The sequence below is a fragment of the Tachyglossus aculeatus genome, chromosome X1 (assembly GCF_015852505.1).
Source record: "Tachyglossus aculeatus isolate mTacAcu1 chromosome X1, mTacAcu1.pri, whole genome shotgun sequence".
NCBI classification, from domain to species: domain Eukaryota; kingdom Metazoa; phylum Chordata; class Mammalia; order Monotremata; family Tachyglossidae; genus Tachyglossus; species Tachyglossus aculeatus.
Window position 1 is genome coordinate 109,811,030 of NC_052101.1, and position 27,095 is coordinate 109,838,124.

Sequence of the window (27,095 nt, forward strand, 5' to 3'; positions counted from 1 at the left end):
CAAATTTAGGAGTCCAGTTCAAAATGTTGGTTCGCTGGGGCGGGGGGAGGTGATCATCTCCCTCATCCATTCCCAGAGTGGGCACCTACGGCAGCCATCAACAAGACGAGACACTGCCTGAAGATGTGGTCTCCCCTGCCACTCCCTCCTGAGTTGTCCTCAACTTCTCCCATTCCCCCTGAATCCCTGGAGGGGAAGGAGTTAGCCTGCTCCTTGCCCCACAAGGTTGCTTCCACTCCATCATTTGTCTCTACCATTCTCTGCAGCTACCCGTCACACTCATCTACCACCTTTCTGTTCCCTCCTAATCACTCAGTGGTATTAACTGAGCACTTACTGTGTCTTCTTCTCTTCTTCGGCTCTGATCCTCAGGAACTTCAACCTCAAGGTTGATGATGATCCCTCTGACCCCTAGGCACGGTAGTCACATAGCCTACTCAACAGTGCTGACGACTTGCTCCACAACAGCTCAAAACACTAGACTTTATACTTACAAAGTGTTCTAATCTAATCCCGAACCTCACCAATTTTGATGTACCACTGTCTGGCCACACCCTTCTAAAATGGCATCTCACCCCTACGCCCCAACCTTCAAATGCTGTCCTCACCTCCCACTGAGACCTCTGGACCCATTCATTCATATCTATTGAGCGCTAACTGTGTGTAGAGCACTGTACTAAGCCCTTGGGAAAATCCAACAATACAGTGACATTCCCTGCCCTCAACGAGCTGCCCGGCCCAGGCTACTACACCCTATTACTCATTCATTCATTCTATCGTATTTATTGAGCGCTTACTGTGTGCAGAGCACTGTACCAAGTGCTTGGGAAGTACAAGCTGGCAACGTATAGAGACGGTCCCTACCCAACAACAGGCTCACAGTCTAGAAACACTCCCCTCCTATAATGCTAAAACCCAAGTTCTACCCCTCCAACCCCCAGCCTTGGCTCTCCCCCATGGTCTGTTTCTTCCACTCCTGCACTAGCATAGCGAAACACAGCTGTTGAAACCTTGTGGCGAGGTAATGTGTCTGCCACCTCTGTTGTATTGTACTGTCCGAAGCGCTTGGTACAGTGCTCTGCACACAGTAAGCCCTCAATACATATGGTTGATTGACAGACACCAGGCTAAAACTTCAGTCTCTTCAAATTCAGTCTCTCCCGCTATGAAATCAACTCTCTTCTCCTTGGCAGCTCCCCCCTCATCAACTCCCTCAACCCTCACCTACTATTCCAAACCCCTAGCCCCCAGTGACCTATTTTGTCAAATAGGAACCATCATGAGTGAACTTCCCACAGTTCCTCCCTCTCATCCCTCTGACGGTATTTAATGATGGCAAGCACTGGTACTAAGTGCTGAGGTAAATATTCTACTACTCCCTCCTTCTTTCTACCCCTTCCTAGCTGTTTCTCAAAAGATTTCCCACAAATTTTTTAATTCTTCCCTCTCTGCCTATGCCCATGACATCTCCCCCCACCCTGCCCCGCCTCTCTCTCATGGCTCCTTCCTCTCTTCCTTCAAACACAGTCAAATCTCTCATATTCTTAATAAGAATGATTTTTTAAAAAAACCCTGGATCCCCACACTCTTCCAACCCCCCCAGTTACTGCCCCATCTCCCTCCTTTCTTTCTTATCCACACTCCCTGAAAGGATTGTATAAATCAATTCATAGCATTTATTGAATGCCTACCACGTGGCAGAGCAGGTGATCATAAGCTGTCTACCAGCTCTCTTCTGACACCATTTATGATCAGGTCTTGGCCCCTTCCTCTCCACCAAGGCTATGCTCTCTCAAGTCACCCATGACAAGCTCGACACCAAAGTCCAATGGGCTCTACCCTGTCCTGATCCTCCTCAACGTGAGTCGCCTTTGACCCCGTGGACCACTCCTTTCTCCTTAAAGTACTATCCAATCTTGGTTTTGACAGCTCAATATACTCTCCTAGTTCTCCCCCGACCTCTCCTTTTCTGATTATATTTCTGGTTCCTCTTCCACCTCCCATCGCCTAACCCTGGGTGTCCAGCAAGGCTCTGTGCTGGGTCCCTCTGCACTCCCTCTTTTGGGAGCCCATCCACTCACGTGCCTTCAGCTACCATCACTATGTGGACGACACAATCAATCCATGGCATTTACTGAGAGCTACGTGCGGAGCACTGTACTATGCACATGGGAGAGCACACACAACAGAATTAGCAGACACGTTCCCTACTCATGACGGGCAAACCTAGCTCTCTAGCCCTACCCTCTTCCCAGTTCTCAGATTCAATTCTCTTGCCTTCGGGTAACCTGTCTACCTCCCTGTGGACAATAATGATGGCATTTGTTAAGCGCTTACTATGTGCCAAGCACTGTTCTAAGCGCTGAGGTAGATACAACGTAATCAGGTTGTCCAACATGGGGCTCACAGTCTTAATCCCCATTTTACAGGTAACAGGCCCAGAGAAGTTAAGTGACTTGCCCAAAGTCACACAGCTGACAAGTGGTGGAGCCAGGATTAGAATTCACGACCTCTGACTCCCAAGCCCGTGCTCTTTCCACTAAGCCACACTGCTTCTCTAAAACGCCTGCCTTCTGAGCACAACATGCCCAAACCGAACTCCTCACCTTCTGTCCTAAACCCTCTCCTCCTCCTCCCATATCACCCATTCTGGTCAACACCACCATATCATCATCATCATCTTCTCTGGGACTGAAGCCAGCAACCCTGGCAAACCATCCACAATTCCTCACTGACATTTGGCTCATCTCGCCCCCTGCGCTCCTGCTTGAACCCAAGCCCACTTCCTAGCAGAGAAGCAGAAGAGATAGAGCACAGGCCTGGGGTCAGAAGGCCATGGGTTCTAATCCCGGGCTCTGCCACTTGTCTGCTGTGTGACCTGGGCAAGTCAGTTAACTTCTCTGTGCTTCAGTTACCTCATCTATAAAAGGCGATTGAGACCATGAGCCCCTCGTGGGACAGGGACTGTGTCCAACCCAATTTGTTTGTATCTACCCCAGGGCTTAGTACAGTGTCTGGCGCATAGTAAGCACTTAAATACCACAATTATTACTATTATCATTATTAGCTGCATATCCAATAGCAGTTAGAGAGTACGCTCCTTTTCTACTTGTATTGCACAGTCCGGGCAAGCACTTAGTAGGTGCTCACTAAACACCATTACTGCTATTTGAGAAGCAGCACGGCTCAGTGGAAAGAGCACAGGCTTTGGAGTCAGAGTTCATGGGTTCAAATCCCGGCTCCACCAGTTGTCAGCTGTGTGACTTTGGGCAAGTCACTTAACTTCTCTGTGCCTCAGTTACCTCATCTTTAAAGTGGGGATTAAGACTGTGAGCCCCCCGTGGGACAACCTGATCACCTTGTAATCTTCCCAGCGCTTAGAACAGTGCTTTGCACATAGTAAGCGCTTAATAAATGTCATTATTATTATTATTTACTAGACTAACTGGGCTGTCCGATCAAGCTGGAAATCTCTCCCCGCTCCTGCCGACCACCCATAACAAATCTTGGAAAAACCAAATGCATTGAGAAATTCTTACCATTTCTTACAAGTTCCTTGCTGAAAGGACTTGCTTCACAGTAGCTCCTTCCTTGGGAAACTGGGACTGTCTTCATGTCACCTGCCCTGCAGTTGTCTGTACTACTTAGTAAAATCATTGTTATTACATGAATCAGTTCTTTAATAATTGTCCTTGTACAGTGGGGTCCGCTGACTAATCCATTTGAAGGAAAGAAGAAGGGCTTCAAATGATGGGCAAGTTCATTCCAATCAGCAACCGAGTCCTGATCATCTTTGCAGCCATAAATTAATTCTCCATTCTTCAATTACCAAGAAGAAGGAAACAGAAGGAATATCATTTCCGAAACACGGATGAGAGTAACCAGATACTGTTACAGTTTTTGAGCAAATAAAGTTAAACATCTTTAACAACCACGTGTGTTTCTTCAGCCCCAGTCAGGTGCTAAAACTCAAAGCCAGGCTCTCTGTGGAAAAGTACTAAGGAAAAAACTTAATAGGCCAAAAGTCAATCAAAATGTGAGTGCCGCTACACAAGGACAGAGGAAAGACACTAATTTTCAGCAGTTGGACATAATTTTAAATCGACTTCTAAGCTGCCCCCCAGAGAATATTTTAAATGTACAAGTCTAGAGTTAAAATAATACCTAAAGATTTAAACCCTCGACAGCTTCCTGAAGAATAAAAGATCACCTGAAGGCCTCAATTAAAACTACCAACTCCCAAGAATTGCAGGTGCTCACTCAAAAACTATTTTAAATAAATGGCTTGAAAAGGAACTAAAGGCCTTTCCCAATTAATTTTTTTTCTTCTCCCTAGGTCATATTCCCCTTCTATCGCCTCAATACTCCGGGACCAACAACACACTTATGCACCCGTGGCATATCTATCGGTTTGCATATCTTACTATTTAAGCACTTGCTCGTCTATGCCCAGAGTGACCTGGGGGGAAGAAATCAGGAGACCAAGGCTCCCGTGCCAGCTCTGCCACCTATCTGCCTGCCGTGTACCTTGGGCAAGTCACTTAACTTCTGATCCTCAATTTCCTCATCTGTAAAATGGGGGTTCAATACCTGCTCTCCCTCCCCCCTCAGATCGTGAGCTGTATGTAGGACAAAGACTGTAACTGATCAGACTGTATGAAATCTACCCCAACACTTAGCACGGTGCTTGGCACATAGTATGAGCTTAAATACCATAATTATTATCACTCCATATCCATTTTTCCTTTCCCTTCTTCCTCCTGTAAACAGTTTGGGGCTGGTATCACTCACTAGACTTTTAACATTCTTGAGGGCAGGGATAATGTCTCCTACTGTACTCTCTGAAGCAAGCGCTTAGCAGGGTGCTCTGCATACAACAGGTTCTCAATTCATACTACTGACTGGCACATGGAGAAAAACGAGGAAAGGCTGCTTTCCCTGGAGGCCTTTTATATAAAAACTGTCCAAAGGCCCCACCAAATGACAGAGGGGGAGGAGCTGAGGTGGTAATTGTTGCAGTGGCAGTAGATGCAGTAAGAGAGGCTGCCAGAGACAGCTGGCCCTAATCCAGTGAGTGATCTGACAGTGAGGACCGAAGCTCTGCTGCCCCTGTTCTCAGCCCCCACCATCCAATCCTTCCCAAACATTTCCTGGCCTCTCGGCCCCTCTTTGGAAGGACCCTCAGGGCAGATGCAGATAGGTCAGATATTCCGGGAACATGGCGAGTAGTTTCTGATGACCAATCAACACCCTGCTTTGTTGATACAGTTGCAGTAGATACTGAAGGGCGTGAAACTTTCTCAGTCCCTCTCAGTTGGGTTCTCGATAACAGTCACTTATAAAGAACTAATAAGGGGGGCATGGATAGACTATCCCCCCTCCCCACATAAAACAGGTTTGTAAAACCAATATTCCATAGTTGAGCATGGCTCAAAATATTCTAAATAGCTTTTATATTCTCACTTAAACATGTTTAAGTGACATGTTTAAGATGTTAAACATATTCTCACTTAAACATGTTAGAGAAGCAGCGTGGCTCAGTGGAAAGAGCACGGGCTCTGGAGTCAGAGGTCATGGGTTTGAATGCCGACTCCGCCACATGTCTGCTGTGTGACCTTGGGCAAGTCACTTAACTTCTCTGAGCCTCAGTTACCTCATCTGTAAAATGGGGATTAAGACTGTGAGCCCCACGTAGGACAACTTGATCACCTTGTATCTCCCCCCAGCGCTTAGAACAGTGCTCTGCACATAGTAAGCGCTTAACAAATGCCATCATCATTATTATTATTATTATTATTATTAATATTATTGTTTGATCATTTACAGAAATGACATGTGGAAATAAATATCCTTGACTACCTTTCTCTTTAATAATAAAATTGTATTAGCCCTCCCCACCTAAAAACGGACCTTTGCATCCAAGTGGCAGAGCATGCAAGTAGCCATTTTTAGAGCAATTTTGAAGCAATGAATGGAGGTATAGGGGATAAGAGGGACCACAATATGCCAAGGAGCAAAAACTTGCCCCAAATGTGCAGGGGAAGAAAACGTGCCAGAGAAACCAATGCACATTTCTACTAGCTTTTCTCAAAACCAGTCAATGGCCTGCATTGAGTGCTCACTGCATGCAGAGCACTGTACTAAGCACTTGGGAAAGTACAATACAACAGATTGTCTAGAGACGATCCCCGCACTCAAGGAACTCCTAGTCTAAAGGGAGAGACAGACATAAAAATATGTTACAGGTAAGGGAAGCAACAGGGTAGAAGTGGTGATTGTGATAATATTCTTCTCATCTCAGTTATTCCTTTGACAGAAATATCTGTCTCACCTAAAATGCATCCAATGACAAAGGTTAGCATGCCACTGCCCAAATCCGGCCATGTCATATGTAGCCTGTCCCAACAGAGAACTCAATTCCTATGTACAATGAAATAGTAGCTGAGGATTCTCTCAGAGTAAATAACCAGATTTTTTAACTGCAAGAAGTTTAAGCACTACTATCCAGAATGCCACTTCACACATAAACATCCCTACATCGGACCAGCTTCTTTCTAAAATTACTCTCTTGGTTAGCTGGGAACGAAATTATAGTAGACCCCAAAAATTAGCCCTAGGAATAAAGGAAGTTTTCCGAGTTGATCCTTGGGCTCTAGCTAAGGCACAGAATGGTCCCCCGTCCCAGGAAACTCTTCTCAGATTCAAAGCCAATGTTACCTTAAATATCTTTAAGTTGTTCTGTGCTTCTTGTAACAAACTTGTCAAGGCAAAGTGCATCCTCTGCTTATTTCTGCAAAGAAAAAAAAGTAAGAGATTTTCAAATCAGTTAAAAAAAACGAACAACTCCTCTTTGGGCACGTAGACAATTTGTGACAGAGCAGGACCTGGCAGGACTGGGGACTCACAATTGGATTTTGCTTAAATAATTAGCCACTTGCTTACTAATAAACTCATTTAGTAAATTTCATTGCTGGTGCTCTTTGTTTTTATGTCACAACCACGTTCAACTCTTTCTTCTTCTATCCCCCTGCATTTTTGCAAGATACACCTCAAAATGTGGCCAAAGGTTCAGTTCTAGGATAGCCCTTGGCTCTCCTCCAACTCTCTTCTCCTCTCGCCGTCGTTAAATACTGGGATTCGAGTCTAAAAGGGCACACTGGTGGCTTCTCCAATCACTCTTTTACAGGACAGGAGACAGGATAGAGAGGGTTCCCTGACCTTCAGTCCATTCTGCATTCAACTCAGCCCTAGACCAGTTGGACACCCTTGTTGCAGTACGCTCATCGGTAAAATGGGACTTGTGATCTTTCTTCACACTTACTCACTACACCCAGTGGGTTACCGCTCGGAAAGAAATATTCTAACACTAACCCCGGCTCTCAACTAGCTCACATGTTAAATGCCCAAGCAAATCAAGGCTACCTTTTTAAAAATGAAGCTTCATTTTGGGATGAAATGGAGTCACAGAGCCTGACCTCTCCCCTGCTTACTGTGGCTAAGATTCCCAAATAAGTTTTTCAAGGGAGTTGAGAAAGAGGGCAGAGAGGCCAGAAAAAAATTAATCATCCCATCCTGGTCCATCCAGCCTAGGATTCTGTCTCCCACCATGCCAAGGAGGGTCACTGGGAGGAACCGTGTGATGGCTGCCTTCCTTGAGGTAAGAGATGGCCTATCCTGTTCTTCCTCTGACTGAGACTGTGAGCCCCATGTGGAACCTGATGATCTTGTATCAGCCCCAGTGCTTGGTAGTAAGCACTTAAGCACCAAAATCATCATCATCTAACATCCACAAAACTCTCCCTTTAGTAACCGAGCATGGCCCTAAAGGGACGCTAAAAACAGACGCAACCACCACCACACATGCATGGAGACCACCCTTACTTCCTCCTATACCCACTTTCCCCAAAAGCAAGCCAAATGGCCTCTTACATTCTGCTATGGTTCCATGATTCAGCTCAGACCAGGATGGGCTAGGCCAAATAATTTTGTCCAGTAGAGAGGAGCTCCACAGAGAGGCATATATACAGTGAATGATGATTCTACGCAAAAGGGATACGGAAGAGTGTGCAGAGTAAACAAAAAGGATCGAAAAAGATAGCTCAGAATGGAGCGGATGGCCGGGTTAGCCTGGGGAAGGGCTTGGAACTAACAATGGTTGGTTTGCTTTTGAGGCGGGAGGCAACAGAGGTCCACGTGGAGGGCTCCATAAGAGGGCATACTGGTACAAGCAGTTGGTAAGAAAAAATACTCTGCCTAGAGGAAAGGGACGCTAAAGGCCTGTAAGAAAGAGCCAGCTAGCTATCACAGCCTAAATGTGAAATGACAAGGGGTTTGCTCCCCCAAAATTGAATGATGGGACTGATTTTAGAGAACACTGCAAAATTTGAAGCCGGTTTAGATTTGAGGCAAAGGAAAAAAAGTCAAAAATGACTGAGCTGTAGGGCAGAGAAGACGGCAATGCTTCTAATACTAACCGAGGAGCTCGACAAGGGAGAAGATCAGAAGTTTAAGACAAATGTCATCACTTGTGCCTCTTGTTGTCCTTGAGAGCTGATATTACAGACCCTTCAATATAAGGGCCAATTCAGCTGGGAGAATTTTTTCTAAACCACAGTACCTACACGCCCGGGCAGATCAGAGTACATAATGTAAGGAACAGGTAATTTTACCTAGCACTTTTTCTTACCCTGAGAAGAGATCTAGAGGACAGTATTTACTTATCTGCTTCCATTTTCCACTTGCCACCTATTAAAAATACATGAAAATGAAATGTCACCACCGTAATCCTCAAAAATAGCACAGCACAGTCATTTAGCGAGTGCCTGCTTGCCAGGGACAAGCAAAGTAGCTCCCCCCTCCCTCTCTCATGTGTCTCCGGTTTCCCACGGGCATTCCTGGAGGTGGGGAGAGGGCAGAAAGAACGCAATGCACAAAGTCGCTCTTTGCCCATTCCCAGACTCCCACCCCTACCTTCCCTCACTTCTAATAGCAGGAGGGTGAACTGGGAAAGTTTGGAGAACTGCCTGCTTGAAAGGAACACCGATTTCAGCCCAGGGAAGGCCTATTTTACCATTTCTGGATTAATGCATCTGTCTCCTCGTCAATTCGGTTTGGTAATTATCAAATCATCAGGGGGAAAAGGACTCGAGTGCCTGCTCTTCCTCTTCTAAGAGGAATGTTTTTTCCACTCAGAAAAATCTAACGACACAAAAGTTATTGAACTTCCCATATCAGCAAGTGAGGAGGTGGAGGGGAGAGGGGAAGGAGAGGAAGATAAATTTGCAAAAATGAAATGGGGAGCCAAATCTACTGGGAGATGGAATCTACAGAATACTGCAATCTGAGCGATGGCAGCGCCAAGCTTCACTGCCCCGGGCCACGGTCTTGTTGGACATGGGGCAAGTCTTCCATTAGCAAAAACATAATCCTTAGCGTAGCCCTGTTTGCCATTCCCACTCTAGGCATGGCTTTAACAAACGGAACATTTTTCACAGCTGAACTAAGTTTACCCAGGTAGCCACTTTTGCAAATGCACCCAATGATTTAAACACACAGTGGTATCGAAACTACCATCTTGTGATTGTCTACAGGAGACGGTTTGGCCTTTCCGGGTCATATGGCCATTTGGGTAAGCTTTTTCTACAGTGTTTTTGAAAATCCCATGATGATTTCCATTTCAAATACTGAATTTAAAAAAAAGTTGCACCTCTGACCTGACAATTCAGTAGCAAGCGCCTTGTGAATTAGCATAAACGTACAGGCTACAACAGGAAAACTGAGCTTTCGTCATACATTTTTTGCCAGAAATTAGGTTTCAAAACCTTATAACTTAACCTACAGAAACATATCAGCACCCAATGATTTACCTTGAGATGCTGATGCATGCAGTAACGACACACCTTGTGCTTCAACTCCTGGGTAACATTACTGGAAAAAGGAATAAACCCACATTTTGGCTGGAAAGAGAGAGAACAGAGGCAGAACATTCTTACGAAAAGACAAATTTATTTCTGAACTCACAGTACTTTGAAAGGGCTCACACCTAAGCGCTGACCTACTAAAATGTAGGCATTTTTACTAGGTCACCACATTTAAATGCTCAAAATGTGCAATTTTCGACTGTGATGTTGCCATATAGGCCACTAAAGGAAAAAAGTTTCCATTTTTTACTCTTTTTGGAATTGGCATTTTCTAAGCAAAACATCTGAACAATGCCACACAAGCAATTCTTTCCTTCTAAAGAGCACGTAGCTAAGCCTCAACAAATAAGAACATAGTAAGCAACTGCCAGAAAAGACCAAAATACAAAGTAGTTCTGTATTTTCATTAAAAAAAAAAAATGCAACCTGAAAGTTGCCAAGTTCCACTATACCCACACTGGAGGTCTTAATTGGTTCCATGAAAATAGTGCCGAGCCAAAGAATGCAAACAAAGTGCAGCTTCCCATAGGAAATTAGGTAGAGTGCTTTGATACTGTCCCCCAAATCCAAAAGACTGACCAAGTCACTTAACTTCTCTGTGACTCAGTTCCCTCATCTGTAAAATGGGTATTAATACAGTGAGCCCCATTAGGGACACGGACTGCATCCGACCTGATTATCTTGTAACTATTCCAGCGCTTAGTACAGTGCCTGGCACATAGTAAGCACTTAACAAATACCATAAAAGAGTATTAAAAGAACGATTGAAAATACACGATAAATATATATATATATATATATATTTATACACACACACTCAGTTCTGCCGTAGCGAGTTTTCATTAGGCGTTTTGGCTACAGTGTTGTTAGGGGATTAGGAAACATTCGTCCAACAATGAGAGCCTGTTTGAACTCAGTGAGACACGGTGTCAGGAGAAATGGTTTATACGCGTGTGCAGCTGACAGAGTCAGTATCAATGAGAGTTTTCCTTAAGGTGGGGTTTTGCAAGAAAGCAACCCCCGCGTTACAAGAACTGGGTGGACGTGTGTGTTTGTGTGCATATACATACACACATATATTATATATACGTGTGTGCGTGTGTATGTGTTTGCTCTTTGTGCTCAAAAGCGATGACACTAAGGACACATAGGTGGGTAAAAGGCCAATGCGGAAACGCAGCCACAAAGACTGCCCCTTGTTGCATTGACGTGTGTGTTGTTTGTAGTGGCAGGCCCCGTTTTCGTTACGGCCCTTTTGTCTTGATTCTTGCAAAGCTTCTGCTCGCAAAGAGTTGCTTCTTTCTTGATTGCAATACAGCACATAGATCTGACTGCCGCCAATGACTCCCAGTTTTCTGCTGAGATGCGGCACTGTCTGAGGTTTTGTTTTACTGTAGCCTTAAAACAATTCCTTGCTTCCAGTTTCCCTAATTCCAACTCACCGTTCAGCACCTGTTTGGGCATCCTGTTGTCATACATTTTACTCACAGCCTACTCCGAACAGGTGAATGATTAATGCTAATCATAATAATAATGTGGTATTTGTTAAGCGCTTACTGTGTACCAAGACTGTACTAAGCGCCAGGGTAGATACAAGTTAATCAGTTTGGGCACAGTCCTTGTCCCAGATGGGGCTTACAATTTACGTAGGAGGGAATCCCCATTTTACAGATGAGGAAATTGAGGCACTGAGAAGAGCCTAAAATCGCATAGCAGGCAAGTTGCAGAGCTGGGATTAGAATTCAGGTCCTCTGTCTGCCAGGCCCATGCTCTGTCCAGTAGACTGTAAGCTCCTTGAGGGCAAGGACTGTGTCTACCAACTGTACTGTACTCTCCCAAGCGCTTAGTACAGTGCTCTCCACAAAACGGGCACCCGATATCACTGACTGACTGATTTCCACTAGGCAGCACTCCCTCGGTGAGCGCACTTTCAAATGCTAGAAGGGTCCCTATCCTGACATTTGATATTGAGTAGAGATTGCAAGTGACAGCGACTGGACTGCTCTAGGACTTGGATGTGGCACTCCCAGAGAGTCCAGGTCTCCCAGTGCTATGGCTCTGTGGACTCTGAGTTTGGGCTAGAGCCTGACATCAGGCTGCCACCATGCTTCTATCGGACAGCCTCTCCCAAGGATGTGCGGGCCTTCTCAATTCCACTTTCTACTTCTCTGTCTATTGTTGTAACCGTAAGTCAGTTTGCTAAGTAATGGAATTAACTGCGTAACCAACAGAGCTTTGGTCGCGCGTACAGTTTACCTGGTGCAGGCTGGCACGTTAGCTTAGCGTCATCCCGTGGTGCCCGGCTGAGCCGGTGAAGTGGTTTAAAGCCAGTCCAATGAACCCCTCCATCAATCCGAGGTATTTACGTCTTGAGTTTGGGCCTTAAAGTGCAGTCATCTGCATACGGCCATTCTCGAATGACTGTCTCTCGGACCCTGGATGATGCTTGAGGTCTGTTAAGTTGGATGAGTTTCCCAGGGGAGCCTTAGCATATTTCAACACTTACATGCAGGTCTCTTGTTCCATACCTAGCATGTCTGTGTAGAAGAGACTGAACAGGACCAAGCCCACTATACATCCTTGCTTTACCCTCTGGAGGTGGGAAATGAGTCAGACAGCCCCCTTCCTGCCACCACCACCCCCCCATACACAAACCCAGCTGTGATATAGCCGATTTTGCAGTCATGAAGCCATCTCAGAATCTCACTGAACTCTTCAGGTCAACCAAATTCCCTAAATCACTTTCAGAGTTCAGATCTGCCGATGATGCCGAATGCCTTCATGAGATCTAACAAAACCGTGTAGAGGTCTTGGGTGCTGCTTTTCTTGTATTTGTTGTGCTGCAATGACCGCGTCCACTGTGCTGTGGTGACTCCGAGGGTGTCCACCGGACAAAATTCTTCAGCAGTCAATGCAGGAAATACAACCCGCAGTGGAGTGCAAACTTTGCAGCGTTATCATGCCAAGGGAGAGAACTATAATCCCAACATTAAAATTAAATGATGCCCCTGGACTGCATCTTTGTAGGAAGATGTGAAAGAAATAATCACCTCAATCTGATCTTTGACCTCTCCTCCTTGAAGAGGGCGATGACGGGGGCATCTTCTCAAGGGTCCCATCCGTTGTGGAAAACTTGTGCGCTTGAGCCCAGAACAACCTCTGCCACACTGACCGAGTCGATGAGATGCCACTGTTTTGATCGTGGGTGCAGCCAGGATGTTTTTCTTCTCTTGGCAAACAAAATGGTGTTTGGTGCGATCGCTCAGCAAAAGTAGGCCACAGCTGCTGCTTCTGCCCATTCCGTGCAGCCCACTGATTTTCTTCAAGTGAACATCACTACCAAATCCTAGCGTTAGTCACCCGTGACAACTAGCTTATCCAACGTTGTCCCCGCGAAGAATTTGTCTACATCTTTGTAGGCAAGTTCTTTCTCTTCAGCGTGGCTCCTCACTGTGGGGGCGTGTGCGTTTTTGATGGTGGCAAAGGGCTTTATTCTCAGGGGCAGGCATAGCCTGATCAGACGGTCACTGATATCCCCGGCCAGATTGAGGTGGCCCGATATCAGTGATTGTCTGATTGCAAATCCAACCCCTGATAGCCATCGCTCTGAAGAGGGAAGGCCTCTCCAACAGAAGGTGTATCCAGCACCTATCTCTGTGAGCTGTCGTTCATCCGGTAGTCTAGTTTAGCATAGTGCTGCGATATCGACTACGTACCTGGCCGGTTCATGCACTATTAGAGCTGTTCTTCTTATAGGCCGATGACTATTTTCATCGTCACGTAGCGTCCTGATATTCCATGACGCGATGGTTATTTTCTTAGTGTAAGACAATAAATATAGTTACATGATCAAATAGCACTGTAAAAAGGTACCAATAATAAAAGACTTTGAATTTGGGTTTTGTTTTTTGCCATGTGTACACTCAGTTCTCCTATAATGTAGGGGTAGTGTTCTTGCAAAACCGCGCGTTAAGGAAAACTTGCACGGTAATACTCACCCTGTTCGTTGCTGCGTGCATGCACATATGCGCATGCACGCAAACTTTCTACCAACAAGGCACCGCGCTCTATCCAAACAGGCTCCCATTGTCAGGTGAACATTCCCTAATTCCCTAACAGCATTCTAGCCAAAACACGTAGTGAAAACACACATTACGGCAGAACTGAGTGTACATGTGTAAATAATTCCAAGTATTATCTTTCATAGCCTACACAACAAACAGACACCTTGCTAACAAATTAGAGTGCATCACTATCTATGATATACAGAATTGGTCTTTAATTAATCATGCCATTCATGTCAGTCAAAATACTTCAAAGGCTGAGGGGGACAGAAAAGGAGGCATTTAAACCGAAGTAAACTTTGCAGCATTATCATGCCAAGGGAGAGAACTATAACCCCAACATTAAAATTAAATTGATGCCCCTGGATGGCATCTTTGTAGGAAGATGTGAAAGAAATAAGCAGTGCCCACTGCAAGAGGCTCAGAATTACTATTTTCTCGAATTGTGGCACATGGCTTTTTCAGGGCTCCTAGAGTTGTTAGGGTTCCAAATTTCCACTAACACTCAATTTACCTTCCAGGTATACACAGAATCTGAGAATAAAGGGCAATAATTACTGCAGAAGATTCAACAAAAACCTGGAATAAACCAGTGCTCCCACTGTTACCTTAATCTCTACACACAAAATAGGCCGATGTTCTACAAAATGGTAAGTCTGGAGCCTCGTAAGATTAGGAAGGCACATGGCATAACCACTGAGAGTGTCCAAATCTTTATTGCAGCGAAACTCTGAAAAACAGGAAGACACAGAGGGATCCATTCAAGTAAAATATGAGCTACAAAACTTAGGTTAATTCTTTGGGTTTTAAGAGGAGGGTATGAAGGAGTGGGCATTGGCTCAAACTGTGAAAGACAGAAGAACAACAAATGAAGATGGTATGGCAACAGAAGGGAAAGCATCCTATGTGCTAGTCAGTACCACCTCAAGACATGGCCTATAATGATTCACAATGGGTTGGTTTAAAAAAAAAGAAAACAACAAACTAATTTGTATTTTTCAACTAGCAATCTGCAAGCAAAATGATCTTATAGTGACTTTCATATATTTAATGAAAAGCAGTGTAAAAGATCATAAATCCGTGGTTAATCAAGTGAAGCCACTCAACGCTTAGAACAGTGCTCAGCACATAGTAAGCGCTTAGCAAATACCATCGTTACCACTCCTGGAGAACCGAGGTATCCAAAAGGAGCTCTGCAGCAATAGTCCAGCAGCAGCCTTGTTGGAACAGGAAACTCCAACCACAATACAATACCCAAGAGAAACAGCCAAAGAGTACTTCTCCCTGGCACTGCCTACCAGGCAGCCATTAAGGCATGGGCGGATGAAGTCACCAAGACTGGTTTGATGCAAATGACTCATACTAAAAAGTCTATTTGCAGCTGAACAATTACTGCACCACCACCCAGCAACACCTTATGAATCAGACAGAAGTGAGACTGACGGAAACCGCTGTCATGGCTTGCACAGCTGATCTAGCCCTTTCTGATGCAGGACCATCTGCATTTTCGCCCTAATTAGGCATAATGGTCAGGAGGGCAACAGTCATAAAAAAGGAAATTGAGGATTGAGCCCATCATAAAAATCACCCCTCCATTCATTTCTCAATAAAGTTAGAGAGTCTGTGGCAAATACCATCATTTTCAAGAAGTGATTAGACTAAGCACCAAGACAAACTTTCTCCCGAAGAAGAGGAAGTAAAAGATTCCTTTAAAAATTACTCTCAACCCCGCTTTCTAAGTTTCTAGGCCATCATAAGCACAGTGCCAAACAAAAGTTTTCGAAGTCAAGTAAACTAACAGATACATATTAGAACTGAAAAGAAAAAATAGTCACTGCCTCCAGCATTTGCTAGTTGCACTACAAGTTCTACCTAGAGATGTAATTGAGTGCTTCTTTAATCCCCCTCCTATCTTACCTCCCTGATTTCCCACTAAAACCCAGCCCACACACTTGGCTCCTCTAATGTCAACCAACCCACTGTACCTCAATTTCATCTATCGCGCCGCCGACCTCTCGCTCACATCCTGCCTCTGGCCTGGAATGCCATCCCTCTTCACATCCAACAGTCGATCACCCTCTGCACTTTCAAAGCCTTATTAAAAGCACATCTCGTCCAAGAGGGTTCCCACAATTAAGCCCTCATTTTCTCTTCTCCCAGACCCTTCTGCATCTCCCTTGCACTTGGATTTGCACTCTTTAATCACCCCTCCTTCAGCCCCAGAGTACTTAAGTACGTATCTGTAATTTATTTATTTGTATTAATGTCTTTCTCTCCCTCTAGACCGCAAGCTCATGGTGGTCATGAAACACGTCTACCTGTTATACTGTACTCTGCACACAGTAAGCGCTCAATAAATGATTGCGTATACAACTATTAAATTCAGGAATACATGCCTAGCCCAAAGGTATTAGACACCAAAGCAATACTCCCAGATTCATTCATTCAATTGTATTTATTGAGTGCTTACTGTGTGCAAAGCACTGTACTAAACGCTTGGGAGAGTACAATACAACAATAAACAGTGACATTCCCTGCCCACAAAGAGTCTGTGGGGCGATGGACGACAAACATCAATACAAATAAATAAAATTACAGACAGGTACCTAAGTGCTATGGAGCTGGGAGGCAGGGAAGAGCAAAGGGAGCAAGTCAGGGTGACGCAGAAGAGAGTGGGAGATGAGGAAAAGTGGGAAGGCCTCTTGGAGGAGATGTGCCTTCAATAAGGCATTGAAGGAGGGGAGAGTAATTGTGTCGGATTTGAGGAGGGAGGACGTTCCAGGCAAGAAGCAGGCCAGAAGCACTAAGGAAGCGAAGTGTGCAGGCTGGGCTGTAAGAGAGAAGCGAGGTGAAGTAGGAGGGGGCAAGGTGATGGACTGCTTTAAAGCCAATGGCGAGGAGCTTTTGTTTGATGCAGAGGTGGATGGGCAATTACTGGAGTTTTTTGAGGAGCGGGGTGACATGTCCTGAATGTTTTTGTAGAAAAATGATCCAGGCAGCAGAGTGAAGTATGGGCTGGAGTGGGGAGAGACAGGAGGCTGGGAGGTCAGCAAGGAGACTGATGCAGTATTCTAGATGGGATAGGATGAGTAGTTGTATTAACGTGGTAGCAGTTTGGATGGAGAGGAAAGGGTGGATTTTAGCGATGTTGCAAAGGTGAGACCAACAGGATTTGGTGATGGATTGAATATGTGGGTTGAATGACAGACAGGAGTCAAGGATAACGCCAAGGTTATGCTTGTGAGACAGGAGGGATGACAGTGCCATCTACAGTGATGGAAAAGTCAGTGGGAAGACAGGATTTGGGTGGGAAGCTAAGGAGCTCTTTTTGGACATGTTAAGTTTGAGGTATTGGGAGGACATCCTAGTAGAGATGTCTTCAAGGCAAGAGGAGATGCAAGACTGGAGAGAGGGAGAGAGATCAGGGTTGGAGATGTAAATCTGGGTATCATCTGCTTAGAGGTGGTAGTTGAAGCCATGGGAGTGCATGAGTTCTCCAAGGAAGTGGGCAAAGGTGGAGAATAGAAGGGGACCCAGAACTGAACCTTGAGGGACCCCCACAGTTAGGGGGTGGAAAGCAGAGGAGGAGCCCATGAAGGAGACTGAGAAGGAACGGCCAGAAAGGTAAGAGGAGAACCAGGAAAGGACAGAGTCAGTGAAGCCAAGGTTGGATAACGTTTCCAGGAGAAGGGGGTGGTCCACATTGTCGAAGGCAGCTGAGAGGTCAAGGAGGATTAGGATGGAATACACTCGACAGCATAGAACAAGACAAGACAAGAGGCTGTTGGATTTGGCAAGAAGGAGATCACTGGTCACCTTTGAGAGGGTGGTTTCTGTGGAGTGGAAGGGACAGAAGCCAGATTGGAGGGGGTCAAGGAGAGAATTGGAGGAGAGAACTTCGAGACAGCAGGTGTAGGCAACTGGCTCAAGGAGTTTGGAGAGGAATGGTAGGCGGGAGATGGGGCGGTAAATGGAGGGAGCTGAGGGGTCAAGGTAGGGTTCTTTTTAGGATGTGGAGACACGGGCATGTTTGAAAGCAGTAGGGAAGAAGCCACTGGAAAGCGAATGGTTGAAGATGGCTGTTGGGGAGGGAAGAAGGAAGGGGGGCGAGAGTTTTGATAAGATGCAAAGGAATGGGGTCCGATGCGCATATGCAGGGGGTGGCTTTTGAGAGGAGGCAGGAGATCTCTAGAGATACTGCTGGGAAGGATGGGAGAGTTGAGGAGGGGGCTGGAAGGGGGAGGGACTGAGGAGGGGTGGGGCAATTTTAGGGAGCTCACATCTGATGGTGTCAACATTCTTAATAAAGTAGCTGACCAGGCCACTGGGGGCAAAAGATGGGGGAGGCAGGGGGACAGGGAGCCTGAGAAGGGAGTTAAATGCCTGGAACAACTGGCAAGGATGGTGAGCGTGGGTGTCAACGAGGGTAGAGAAATAGTTTTGCCGGGCAGAGGAGAGGGCAGAGTTAAAGCATGCAGGGATAAACTTGAAGTGGACAAAGTCGGCCTGATATTTAGATTTCCGCCAGCAGCACTCTGTGGCTCAGGCACGAGAGCCAAAGAGGTGGACTGTGCAGGTGATCCAGGGCCGTGGGTTAAGGGATGCGAGATCGAGTAAGAGATAGGGGAGCAAGTGAGTTGCGCTCAGTAGAGAGGGTGGTGTCAAGAACGCCTATTTAGTCATCAAGGGTGGGTAGTTTGGGTACGGACTGGGGCATGAGTTGAGAAAGCTGGATGGGGTCCAGGTGCCAGGAAGCGTCACCTTCCCTCCCAAATGCTCTACTCCCACGTTTCTTATCCACCCTATTCCCCACCCTCATACACTTTGAATCATGTGTGACTCATCTCTTCCATTCCCCCTACATTCCATCTATCATCGAGACCATCACATTCCCCCTTAGTAATCTCTCTGGGATCTCCAACCACAACCCTAGAACAAGCTCTAATTACCTCACTCCTGGATGTGTGCAACAACCTCCTTGCTGGTCACCCTGGCTCCAGCCTCTGCCCATTGCAGGCTATCCTATGCCCATTGCAAGACAGTCTTCATCTTCCTCTCTCTCTCTTCCCCGCCCCCCTCCCCCCAACCACAGAACCCAAACCCTGTGCCTTTCTCTCCAGGGGCTTCAAAACAGGCCCTGATTACTATTAGTGCAGCTACATAGATACACCTCCTCTCCTCCTTGCCTGGGGCCAGATACACCTCCTCCCTTCCAGTCTTCCTTCGAGGAGATGAGAAAGGAGAAAAGTTGAGGGGTGAGAGGATAAGAAAAAGTGTGTAGGAGGGATATGAAAGGGTGGTCTTGTCTTGAAGAAGGCAGGGCCAGGGTGTCCTCTGAGAGAGACCCAAAAGGAGAGGCCTAAAAGGGGTGGAGAGAATATTCACTGGGGAAAAGAAGCCCTGCCCTTCCAAAGCCACAATCCTAAAGATGCACACACACACACCCCCAACACACACGACTGTACTCCTTGCACTGAGAAGATAGTTCAGTTTGGATTAGCACTTAAGAACATAAGGAATCTCACTTGCCAACAGCTTTCATACAGGCTCTTAAAATGACATGTTTAGATTTTTGCCTTGATATCCTTACCTGGTCTCTCTGATTGTATCTTTAAACAAAGCTGCTTTACGAAGTCCAAAGGTAGCTGAACAACCTCCTAAAAGCCAATAGACAAGATGTTAAAACAAAGCAGTTGTTTTTCTCAAAGAATAGCCCAATTGTTTATGTTCCACTCCTGAATCAAAATAAGAGCTAGGCTTCAGCTAACAAACCAAAATGTGTCATATGCAACCAATTTTTGGTCTATAAAGGCCATTTGAATTCTCAGAGCTACAAAGCCTTTTTAGACACATGACGGTTTCAGAAGTAAATCGCCATCATGTATTTAGCAGGTACACAAGTGTGACTGAAATGGAAGGATCACAGGACCAGAAGCCCACTGGCCCTTTGACCTCGGACAAGGCACCTAGCTTGTCTGGGCCTGTTTCCTCATTAGGAAAACAGAAATGAGGTAAATTGTGAGCCCCGTAAGGTACAGGGACTGAATCCCATCTGATAACCTTTTCTACCCACTAAGTGCTTAATCCATGCTAGCATTATTATAATTATTAATAAAGAGCAGGGGTGGGCAAAAGGTTGGCCAAATCCAGCCCACTGATTCACTTCACCTTGCAGAACAAATCCGACGCACCGTGTGACTCGGCTCCAAGCCTGCCATGTGTGCAATCAGCAACCCCCGCGTGCCACAGTTCCCAGAATTGGGATTAACAAGTGAACATACAGCAGTCTCGGAGCTCACTAGAAGTTGTCATGGGCAGTAATGTGGCAACTTCTGTCTATTAAAGTCTCTCCCCCTCTGCTCTTCACCAAGATAGCTTGGAGGGGTGTGTGCGTGGCCTTAAGCAGGGCTTGTCAAGTTGGCTAGGTTTCAAAAATAATCACCTGCCTTGGATACAGGGAGACAGGTTTCATTTTACAAACAGCATAGCTGCCTATTAAAATTAAACCCAGTTCTAATAAGTCCATTTTCTCCTGAAGTTATCAAAGAAGCACAGAGGCAAATCCGGCATATAAGCAGGGGCGCTGTCAATTTCGAATACGAGGAGATGTTTTGTCAATTGATCTTTGTCTTGATCTACCACCATGAGAGCTTGTTTTGTGGAGTCACAAAGACAAAGCGTTCCAGAACATACCGAACATGTGGGGCTCCACAGAAGCTTTGCTTTTGTCTTCTTCTGACTCATTTGTGCCTCTTTCACAGTGTTTTTGGTTAACTCCCTCCGGAAAAAAATGGATATGGTCCTACCACTTTGACCTTCTTAGTTCTATTTACTCCAAGGGGTGCAGAAAAGCAGCATCATGTATACTTTATTTCAATGATTTCTTTAATCAGAAAGTGTCCCTTAGTGGGAAATCTTTGCAATGTCTCCCTAATTAAAATTGCCATGGAAGCTAGGTTTCAGAAGGCTCAACTTGTTGGAGCAGCCTAGTTTATCTGAAAATCTACTCTGTAGTCAACATTTCGATTATGCCAGGACCAAAGTGCCAGACCGCTCCATACTTGATAGGTTCTATTGAAGTTTTCCCTTTAATGGACAGAAGACAATTCGGCAAGCCTAAAACTAAGAGCAAGTTGGCTCCCAACACCAAGTTTCAATGAAAAAGAGGCAAGCCAGAAGGAAATAAAGACAAGCATTCCCTATCCAAAAGTACCATATTAGGAATAGATCCCTTCTATAAACAAATCTTTCACGCATTTCTCATTTTTTTCCCCTAGAGATGAATTATGGAATCAAGACCCGTTCTCCTTTTCAACCTGGGAGAGATCAGTCAGGATCCAAATTATCTGTTTCCTTCACCCAAACCTCCCCTTGGTCAATCCAGTTTTAATAGGTCTTGCCCAGAGTCCAGCAGCCTGACTGAACCATGTGGGAGTGGTTGTCTTGCCTGAGAAGTCTGCATAAAAAGGGTCTAAAACAGTGTTAGAGTCGCATGTGCACAAATAAGACTGCTTAACATAGCGTACATTTTGAATACACAAACAAGACTTTCCTTACCCCATAATGAACGTAATTCTCCCCAAAAAACTCTTTCATGACATTCTTGCCAAAGTCTACTATGTTTTGTAGATGGCGGTAAATTTCTTCTGACGTCTGTAAAACAAAGGAGTGTTTCAGTTGACATAGCTAATGGCGCAATGTGTAAGAGGTGCTTCTCCATCTGAGAAGTTATTCTGGTGGTGGACAATTTCTACCCAAATAATACTTCTTCCAGAGATGGGTCAGGAGGAGTGAGAATGAAGTAAGAAGAATTCACCCCCAAAATATTTTTGGTACTAACAAATACTCTTCCTCAAAACTAAAATGAATTTCTCCACACTTTTATTTCACTACTTAGAGATTTAAGCATATGATGAAATCTGGAAGAAAGGAGCATCACATATGTGCTTTATCCTCCCGCTGTCTCTGAAAGTGGCCCTTTAAATGTCAGGCTCTCAATTCCTTCATTCAGGTTATCTCTGAAGTCACCGCTTATTTTTCCTAGTTTCCACTGTCCTCAGGTTTCTTTGATTATTTAAAGGCTGTTTCTAGGAGGCCACCTTAAACTGGAAAGGCACATGTCTAAAAGGCCAACTTGTCTTCACATGGGATGGGCTTAGATAATGAATAGTATTTATTGAGCACTCACTCTGTGCAGAGCACTGCACTAAGCGCTTGGGAGGGTACAATACTATTCGGTCCATGCTTTCCCATTCCTCAAGATCCTCCAGTGATTGCTCATCCACCTCTGTATCAAACAGAAATTCCTTTTGATGGGCTTTAAAACATTCAATCACCTTGCCCCCTCCTACCTTACCTCTCTGACTTCCTACTAGAACCCAGCACGCTCACTCTGCTCCTCTAACAACAACATACTGTACCTCCATCTCATACACCTCACCTCCAACCCCTCACCCACGCTGGCCTGGCACTCCCTCCCCCTTCGTATCTGAAAGATGATCACGCTCCCCATTTTCAAAGCCTTATTAAAATCCCACGTCCTCCAAGAGGCCTTCCCCGCCTAAGCCCTCATTTCCCCTTCTCCCTCTCCCTTTTGCATCCAATTTGCACGTGGATTTGCACCCTTTATCCATCCGCCCCACAGCATTTAATGTCCAAATCCACAGTTTATTTTAATATCCGTCTCCCCTTCTAGACTCTCAGCTCCTTGTGGACACAGAACGGGCCTACCAAACGTGTCTCCCAAGTACTTAGTACAAGGGCTCTGAACACAGTAAACACTCATTAACATGAACTATTGACTTGGTAGACATGTTCCCTGCCCACAGGGAGCTTACAGTCTAGATTATATTATCGAGGACTTGTGCCGCAAGGTCAAATATCAAAAGAGATTCTTTTTCTGTGGCCTCTTTTAAGGTGACCTCCTTAACAGGTTTTTATTAGTCTTTTCATCTAAGTGGCTTTCCAAATAAGTAACCTTTACGAACCACCCGCGCTATCATCTCACATTTCCATATTCTGATTATCCACTCTAACCAATCATAATAAACATTTCCTACAGCTGCCAACTACTGAGGAAACAGGTTTGAACACTTCAGCCGTTCACCTAGGAACCAAGTGCTTCTTGCCACTCACCAGGGTCCATAGAGGAAAACATAAGACACAAGGCATGTCTCCCCAATTCCATTACATCCCCAGAGAGCAAGGGACCACCAAAATCCTGAGGAATCTGGAGAGACGAAAGAGAACGGACAGGGCCGGGCTCCCCAGCAATCACACACTGAGAAGCAGCGTGTTCTACTGGTTAGAGAATGGACCCAGGAGTCAGAACGACCTGGGTTCTAATCCCGGCTCCGTCCCTTGTCTGCTGTGTGACCTCGGGCAAGTTACTTCACTTCTCTGCACCTCAGTTACCTCATCTGTAAAATGGGGATTAAGACTGAGATCCCCATGTGGGACATACTGTATCCAACCTTATTAAGTGCCTGACATACAGTAAGCACTTAATACTGTTTAAAAAAAAAATCACACCCATTCAATAATCCAAGAGTACACATACAGTATCTTCTTTGGATTTTATGGAATCTGCTGAAAGTCATCAATACCTCCTGGAAATACTCTTAATTCCATGCCTTAGTGAAGAACATCTTCTCAATGTGCCAATTAGGAGTTGTAGGGCTAACCTGAGAAACCGTTGGAGCGTACAAAGAGGAATGGGAAAGGGAGGTTATGTGGTCAGTACAGTGCTCTGCACACAGTAAGCGCTCAATAAATGCGATTGAATGAATGAATGAATGGTCACAACATCTTATTTTGGCCTCCTAGGCACAAGCCTCTAACTGAAGAAAGGCTAGAGAGATTTCACAGGTAAAGCTTATGCCTATTTAGGATTTAGATGCATTTAAGATTAAAGAAGGATCCTTTTATTTCTGCATTTCAAGGCTTAGTGCAAATGAATCTCAGCGTTTAGTTGCATTCATGGAAGATTGTTCAACATTAGTGTTTGTGACTTAAAATCTACTTCAATCACATCTTCTCCAAGAGGCCTTCCCTAAGCCCTCATTTAACCTCTTTGCATTTTTTACTTAACGGTATGCCCCTTAAGTACTTGATATTCACCCCAGCCATACAGCAAAGTGGCGGAGCCAGTATCAGGACCCAAGTCCTCTGACTCCTAGGCTCTTTCCATTAGGCCACACTGCTTCTCTAGCTAATAGTAGTTGCTAGTTGGTGCTATCTCAAGTTATTGCAAGAGGGTAAGATACATTTCCATCTTAGATGTGCTCCTCACTGCAACTAATAATAACAACGGTATTTGTTAAGGACTTACTATGGGCCAAGCACTGTTCTATGCACTGGGGTAGATACACGTTAATCAATCAGTGGTATTTATTGAGCACTTACTTTGCGCAGAGCACTGTACTAAGCTCTCGGGGGAGTGCAATACAACAAAATTAGCAGGCACATTCCCTGCCCAATATGATCTTACAGTCTAAAGTTAATCAGGTCCCACAAGGGGCTTACAAATCTACGTAGGAGGGAGAGCAGGTATTGGATCCCAGTTTTACAGACTGACAAAACTGAGGCCTGGACAAGTTAAGTGACTTGCCCACGGTCACACAGCAAACAAGGAGCACAGCCAGGACTAGAACCCAGGTCTTCTGACTCTCAGGCCCGGGCTCTTTCCGTTAGACCATGCTGCTTCTCAAGGCAAAAGGACAGTTGAAGGAGTTAGTGCCTAGGTAATGGGGTCCTCCCAAAATAAGTGGAGGACCTGGGGAAACCCTGCCTGCTGGCCCCAACTTTTTTCTGGAGTTGCAGGGACTCTACCTCATACTATACTGCAGCGGGCTTCTCCCTCTCCACCCTGACCACGTTTCTCTTTGGGGCAATTATATTCAGGACGACACACGGTGACAGCATTGTGTGGAGAGGGGGAGCTGAAGGAACACTAAGCGTCATTACAAAGGAGAAATAACATGGCTGACTTGATGCAGAAGAAATTCCAGATCCCAGAGATGAATTCCGAATTTTAGCATTTGAAGAAACAGGCCCAAATAAAATGTGCTTATCAAGTACATATAGATCTTACCTTATTCCTATTTGGTGGAAACTTCAAAAAACGCAGCACCACACAGCGCTGTTTATAAAAAAAAATAAATAAAAGTAAAGGGGAAGAAAGAAAAGTTAGTGCTTCTAAAAAAAAAATGCACTCTACCAAAAATACATCCAGCATATACAGACACCTGTGGGTTAGACACCTCCTATGGCAGCTATGATAATGAAATTTTGATGCAAACCACGTGCTGCAAAATGGGCAAGGATAGATCTGGCCAGGAGGGCTTTGAAGAGAGAGTTGTGGTTGGGTGTAGGGGAGTGAGGAAGCTGCTCCGTTGGGGGTGATCAATCTTTCAGACGCAGGGGGGTCAGCAGCAAGGCAAGACTGGTTTGTAGGTTGATTTGGGTGAAACAAAGGGTGTGACCCGAAAAGAAAGCAGGTGGCAAGAAGCAGTCTGTTGGGCTAGTTGAGGGATCCCTTCCCTCAAGGAGGCACTGGCAAATGTCTCCATCAAAAGCGCTCTCGAGGATTTGTTTGGTTTATTATGAATATTCCTTAAGTTTCCAGAGTATAGCTCTCTGATCGAACCCCTGACCATTTATCCTCTAAGGAATGGGGCCCATTTTCTGGCACCCCTGGACAATATCCAGCTTGGGGAGGGGAGTTGGAGGAAGGTGAGATGTGCTTTCTTTCTTTGCACATTTAATGGTGTTTTTTGTGCTAGGGTGGCTGTTGGAATGATGCAGTCAGGGCAAGAGGAGGACATCCTTTCACACCACCAAATCAAACAACTTCAACAACCTTGGCGCGGCAGCACAGTGGCTCTTTGCTGGGCTCGTCAGAACTGTTCAGGGCCATTCCAGTGAAGTGACAGCTGTAGAGTAGTCCAGTGGCAACTGCATCCCCGAGCCCTCAGGGTAGCTCGAGAGGTCCTGAGAGACCCACTCCAGGAGTCAGCAATCTCAAAGGTATGTACTTGAGGCCAGCTGTTCCCTCTCATAAGTGATTCTAGGCCCTCCCAGAAGTTCCTATGGGTTCGGAGGAGCTAGAGGTATTTTAAGGGTTTCCATTCTCTCCCTTCCCACTCCCCAAAACTTTCAACCAGCCTACTGGGGGGGGGCGGGGGAGAGCGCACACTGGGGAGGTCTTCCACAACTACCCTAGCCCCTGGGGATGTCCCAAAACTAGAAGACAGCAGTCTGAAGTCCCCATCTCACCCAACAAGGGAGCTGCAGGTTTCACAGGGATCCAAGACCATGAATTTGGCTGACTGCTGTTTTCTACAATTTTCCCAAAGAAAAAAAATCACAGCCCGACAACCTGTGGACAGTCCCCCCCATCCCTTATCCTCAACATGGTCAGATTTTAATTCTGAGATGACTTTTGTGCCTGTCCTCCACTTCATCAAAAGCTATAAGCTTGGGCTTATTTTTCCTCCATCTCCCCCAACCCCCCGATCCAGCCTCTTCGACTTCTGCGCCTCATATACCCAGCCCTTCCAGGCCTCTCTCCCCTTCACCATCTTAATGTGACTGCTGCATCTGAGAGGCAGGATTAGGTGCGCGTACACCTATATAAACCCAAGGGCACCCCTCATTCTGTCCTTTCCAGGTCCTCTTGGTTAGTGTGCCCTCCGCGTTGCTCGGGAGTGAAAGCAGGCAGACACTCCAGTCGCTGACTAGAGTTTCACAATCCCATCAAACAGATCCAAACATTAACAACAATAAGCTAGCAACCAGATTCTTCCAGCATTGCCTGGACACATAATAAAAGAGAATTGGGGCCAGAAAAGCTGGCAGAGAGTCCCTGGAACCAGAATCAGGCACCCAATGAAAGTACAGCCTGGTGTGGGGTGATTATTTTCTACGAAAATGATTTTTCATCAATTAAGCAATCAATTGCATCTATTGAGCATTTCCTGTGTGCAGAGCACGGTACTAAGCGCCGGGGAGAGTTCATTGTGTTTATTTCCAGATACAATTTGTAATTTCTCCTTCTGAGATAAGGAAAGGAGAAGAGCCTCTGATTCAATTCTGCCTCATTATTTGGGTC

The 27,095-nt window shown here is 45.5% G+C and overlaps 1 protein-coding gene across 4 annotated transcripts in view; it reads right to left on the reverse strand.

The window, feature by feature from the left end:
* The window catches only part of IPPK (inositol-pentakisphosphate 2-kinase), an 83,461-nt gene that overhangs the window by 12,185 nt on the left and 44,181 nt on the right, over positions 1-27,095 (reverse strand). For all 4 annotated transcript variants that reach the window (XM_038740721.1, XM_038740720.1, XM_038740719.1 and 1 more), the window contains exons 2-9: positions 25,077-25,124; positions 21,542-21,637; positions 19,575-19,641; positions 14,593-14,714; positions 9,867-9,956; positions 8,687-8,745; positions 6,718-6,790; positions 3,540-3,819 (exon numbers count right to left, since the gene is read on the reverse strand). In XM_038740721.1, the coding sequence (XP_038596649.1) occupies positions 3,540-3,819; positions 6,718-6,790; positions 8,687-8,745; positions 9,867-9,956; positions 14,593-14,714; positions 19,575-19,641; positions 21,542-21,580 (730 nt within the window). In that variant the 5' untranslated portion in view covers positions 21,581-21,637; positions 25,077-25,124. The remainder of the gene's footprint in view (positions 1-3,539; positions 3,820-6,717; positions 6,791-8,686; positions 8,746-9,866; positions 9,957-14,592; positions 14,715-19,574; positions 19,642-21,541; positions 21,638-25,076; positions 25,125-27,095) is intronic.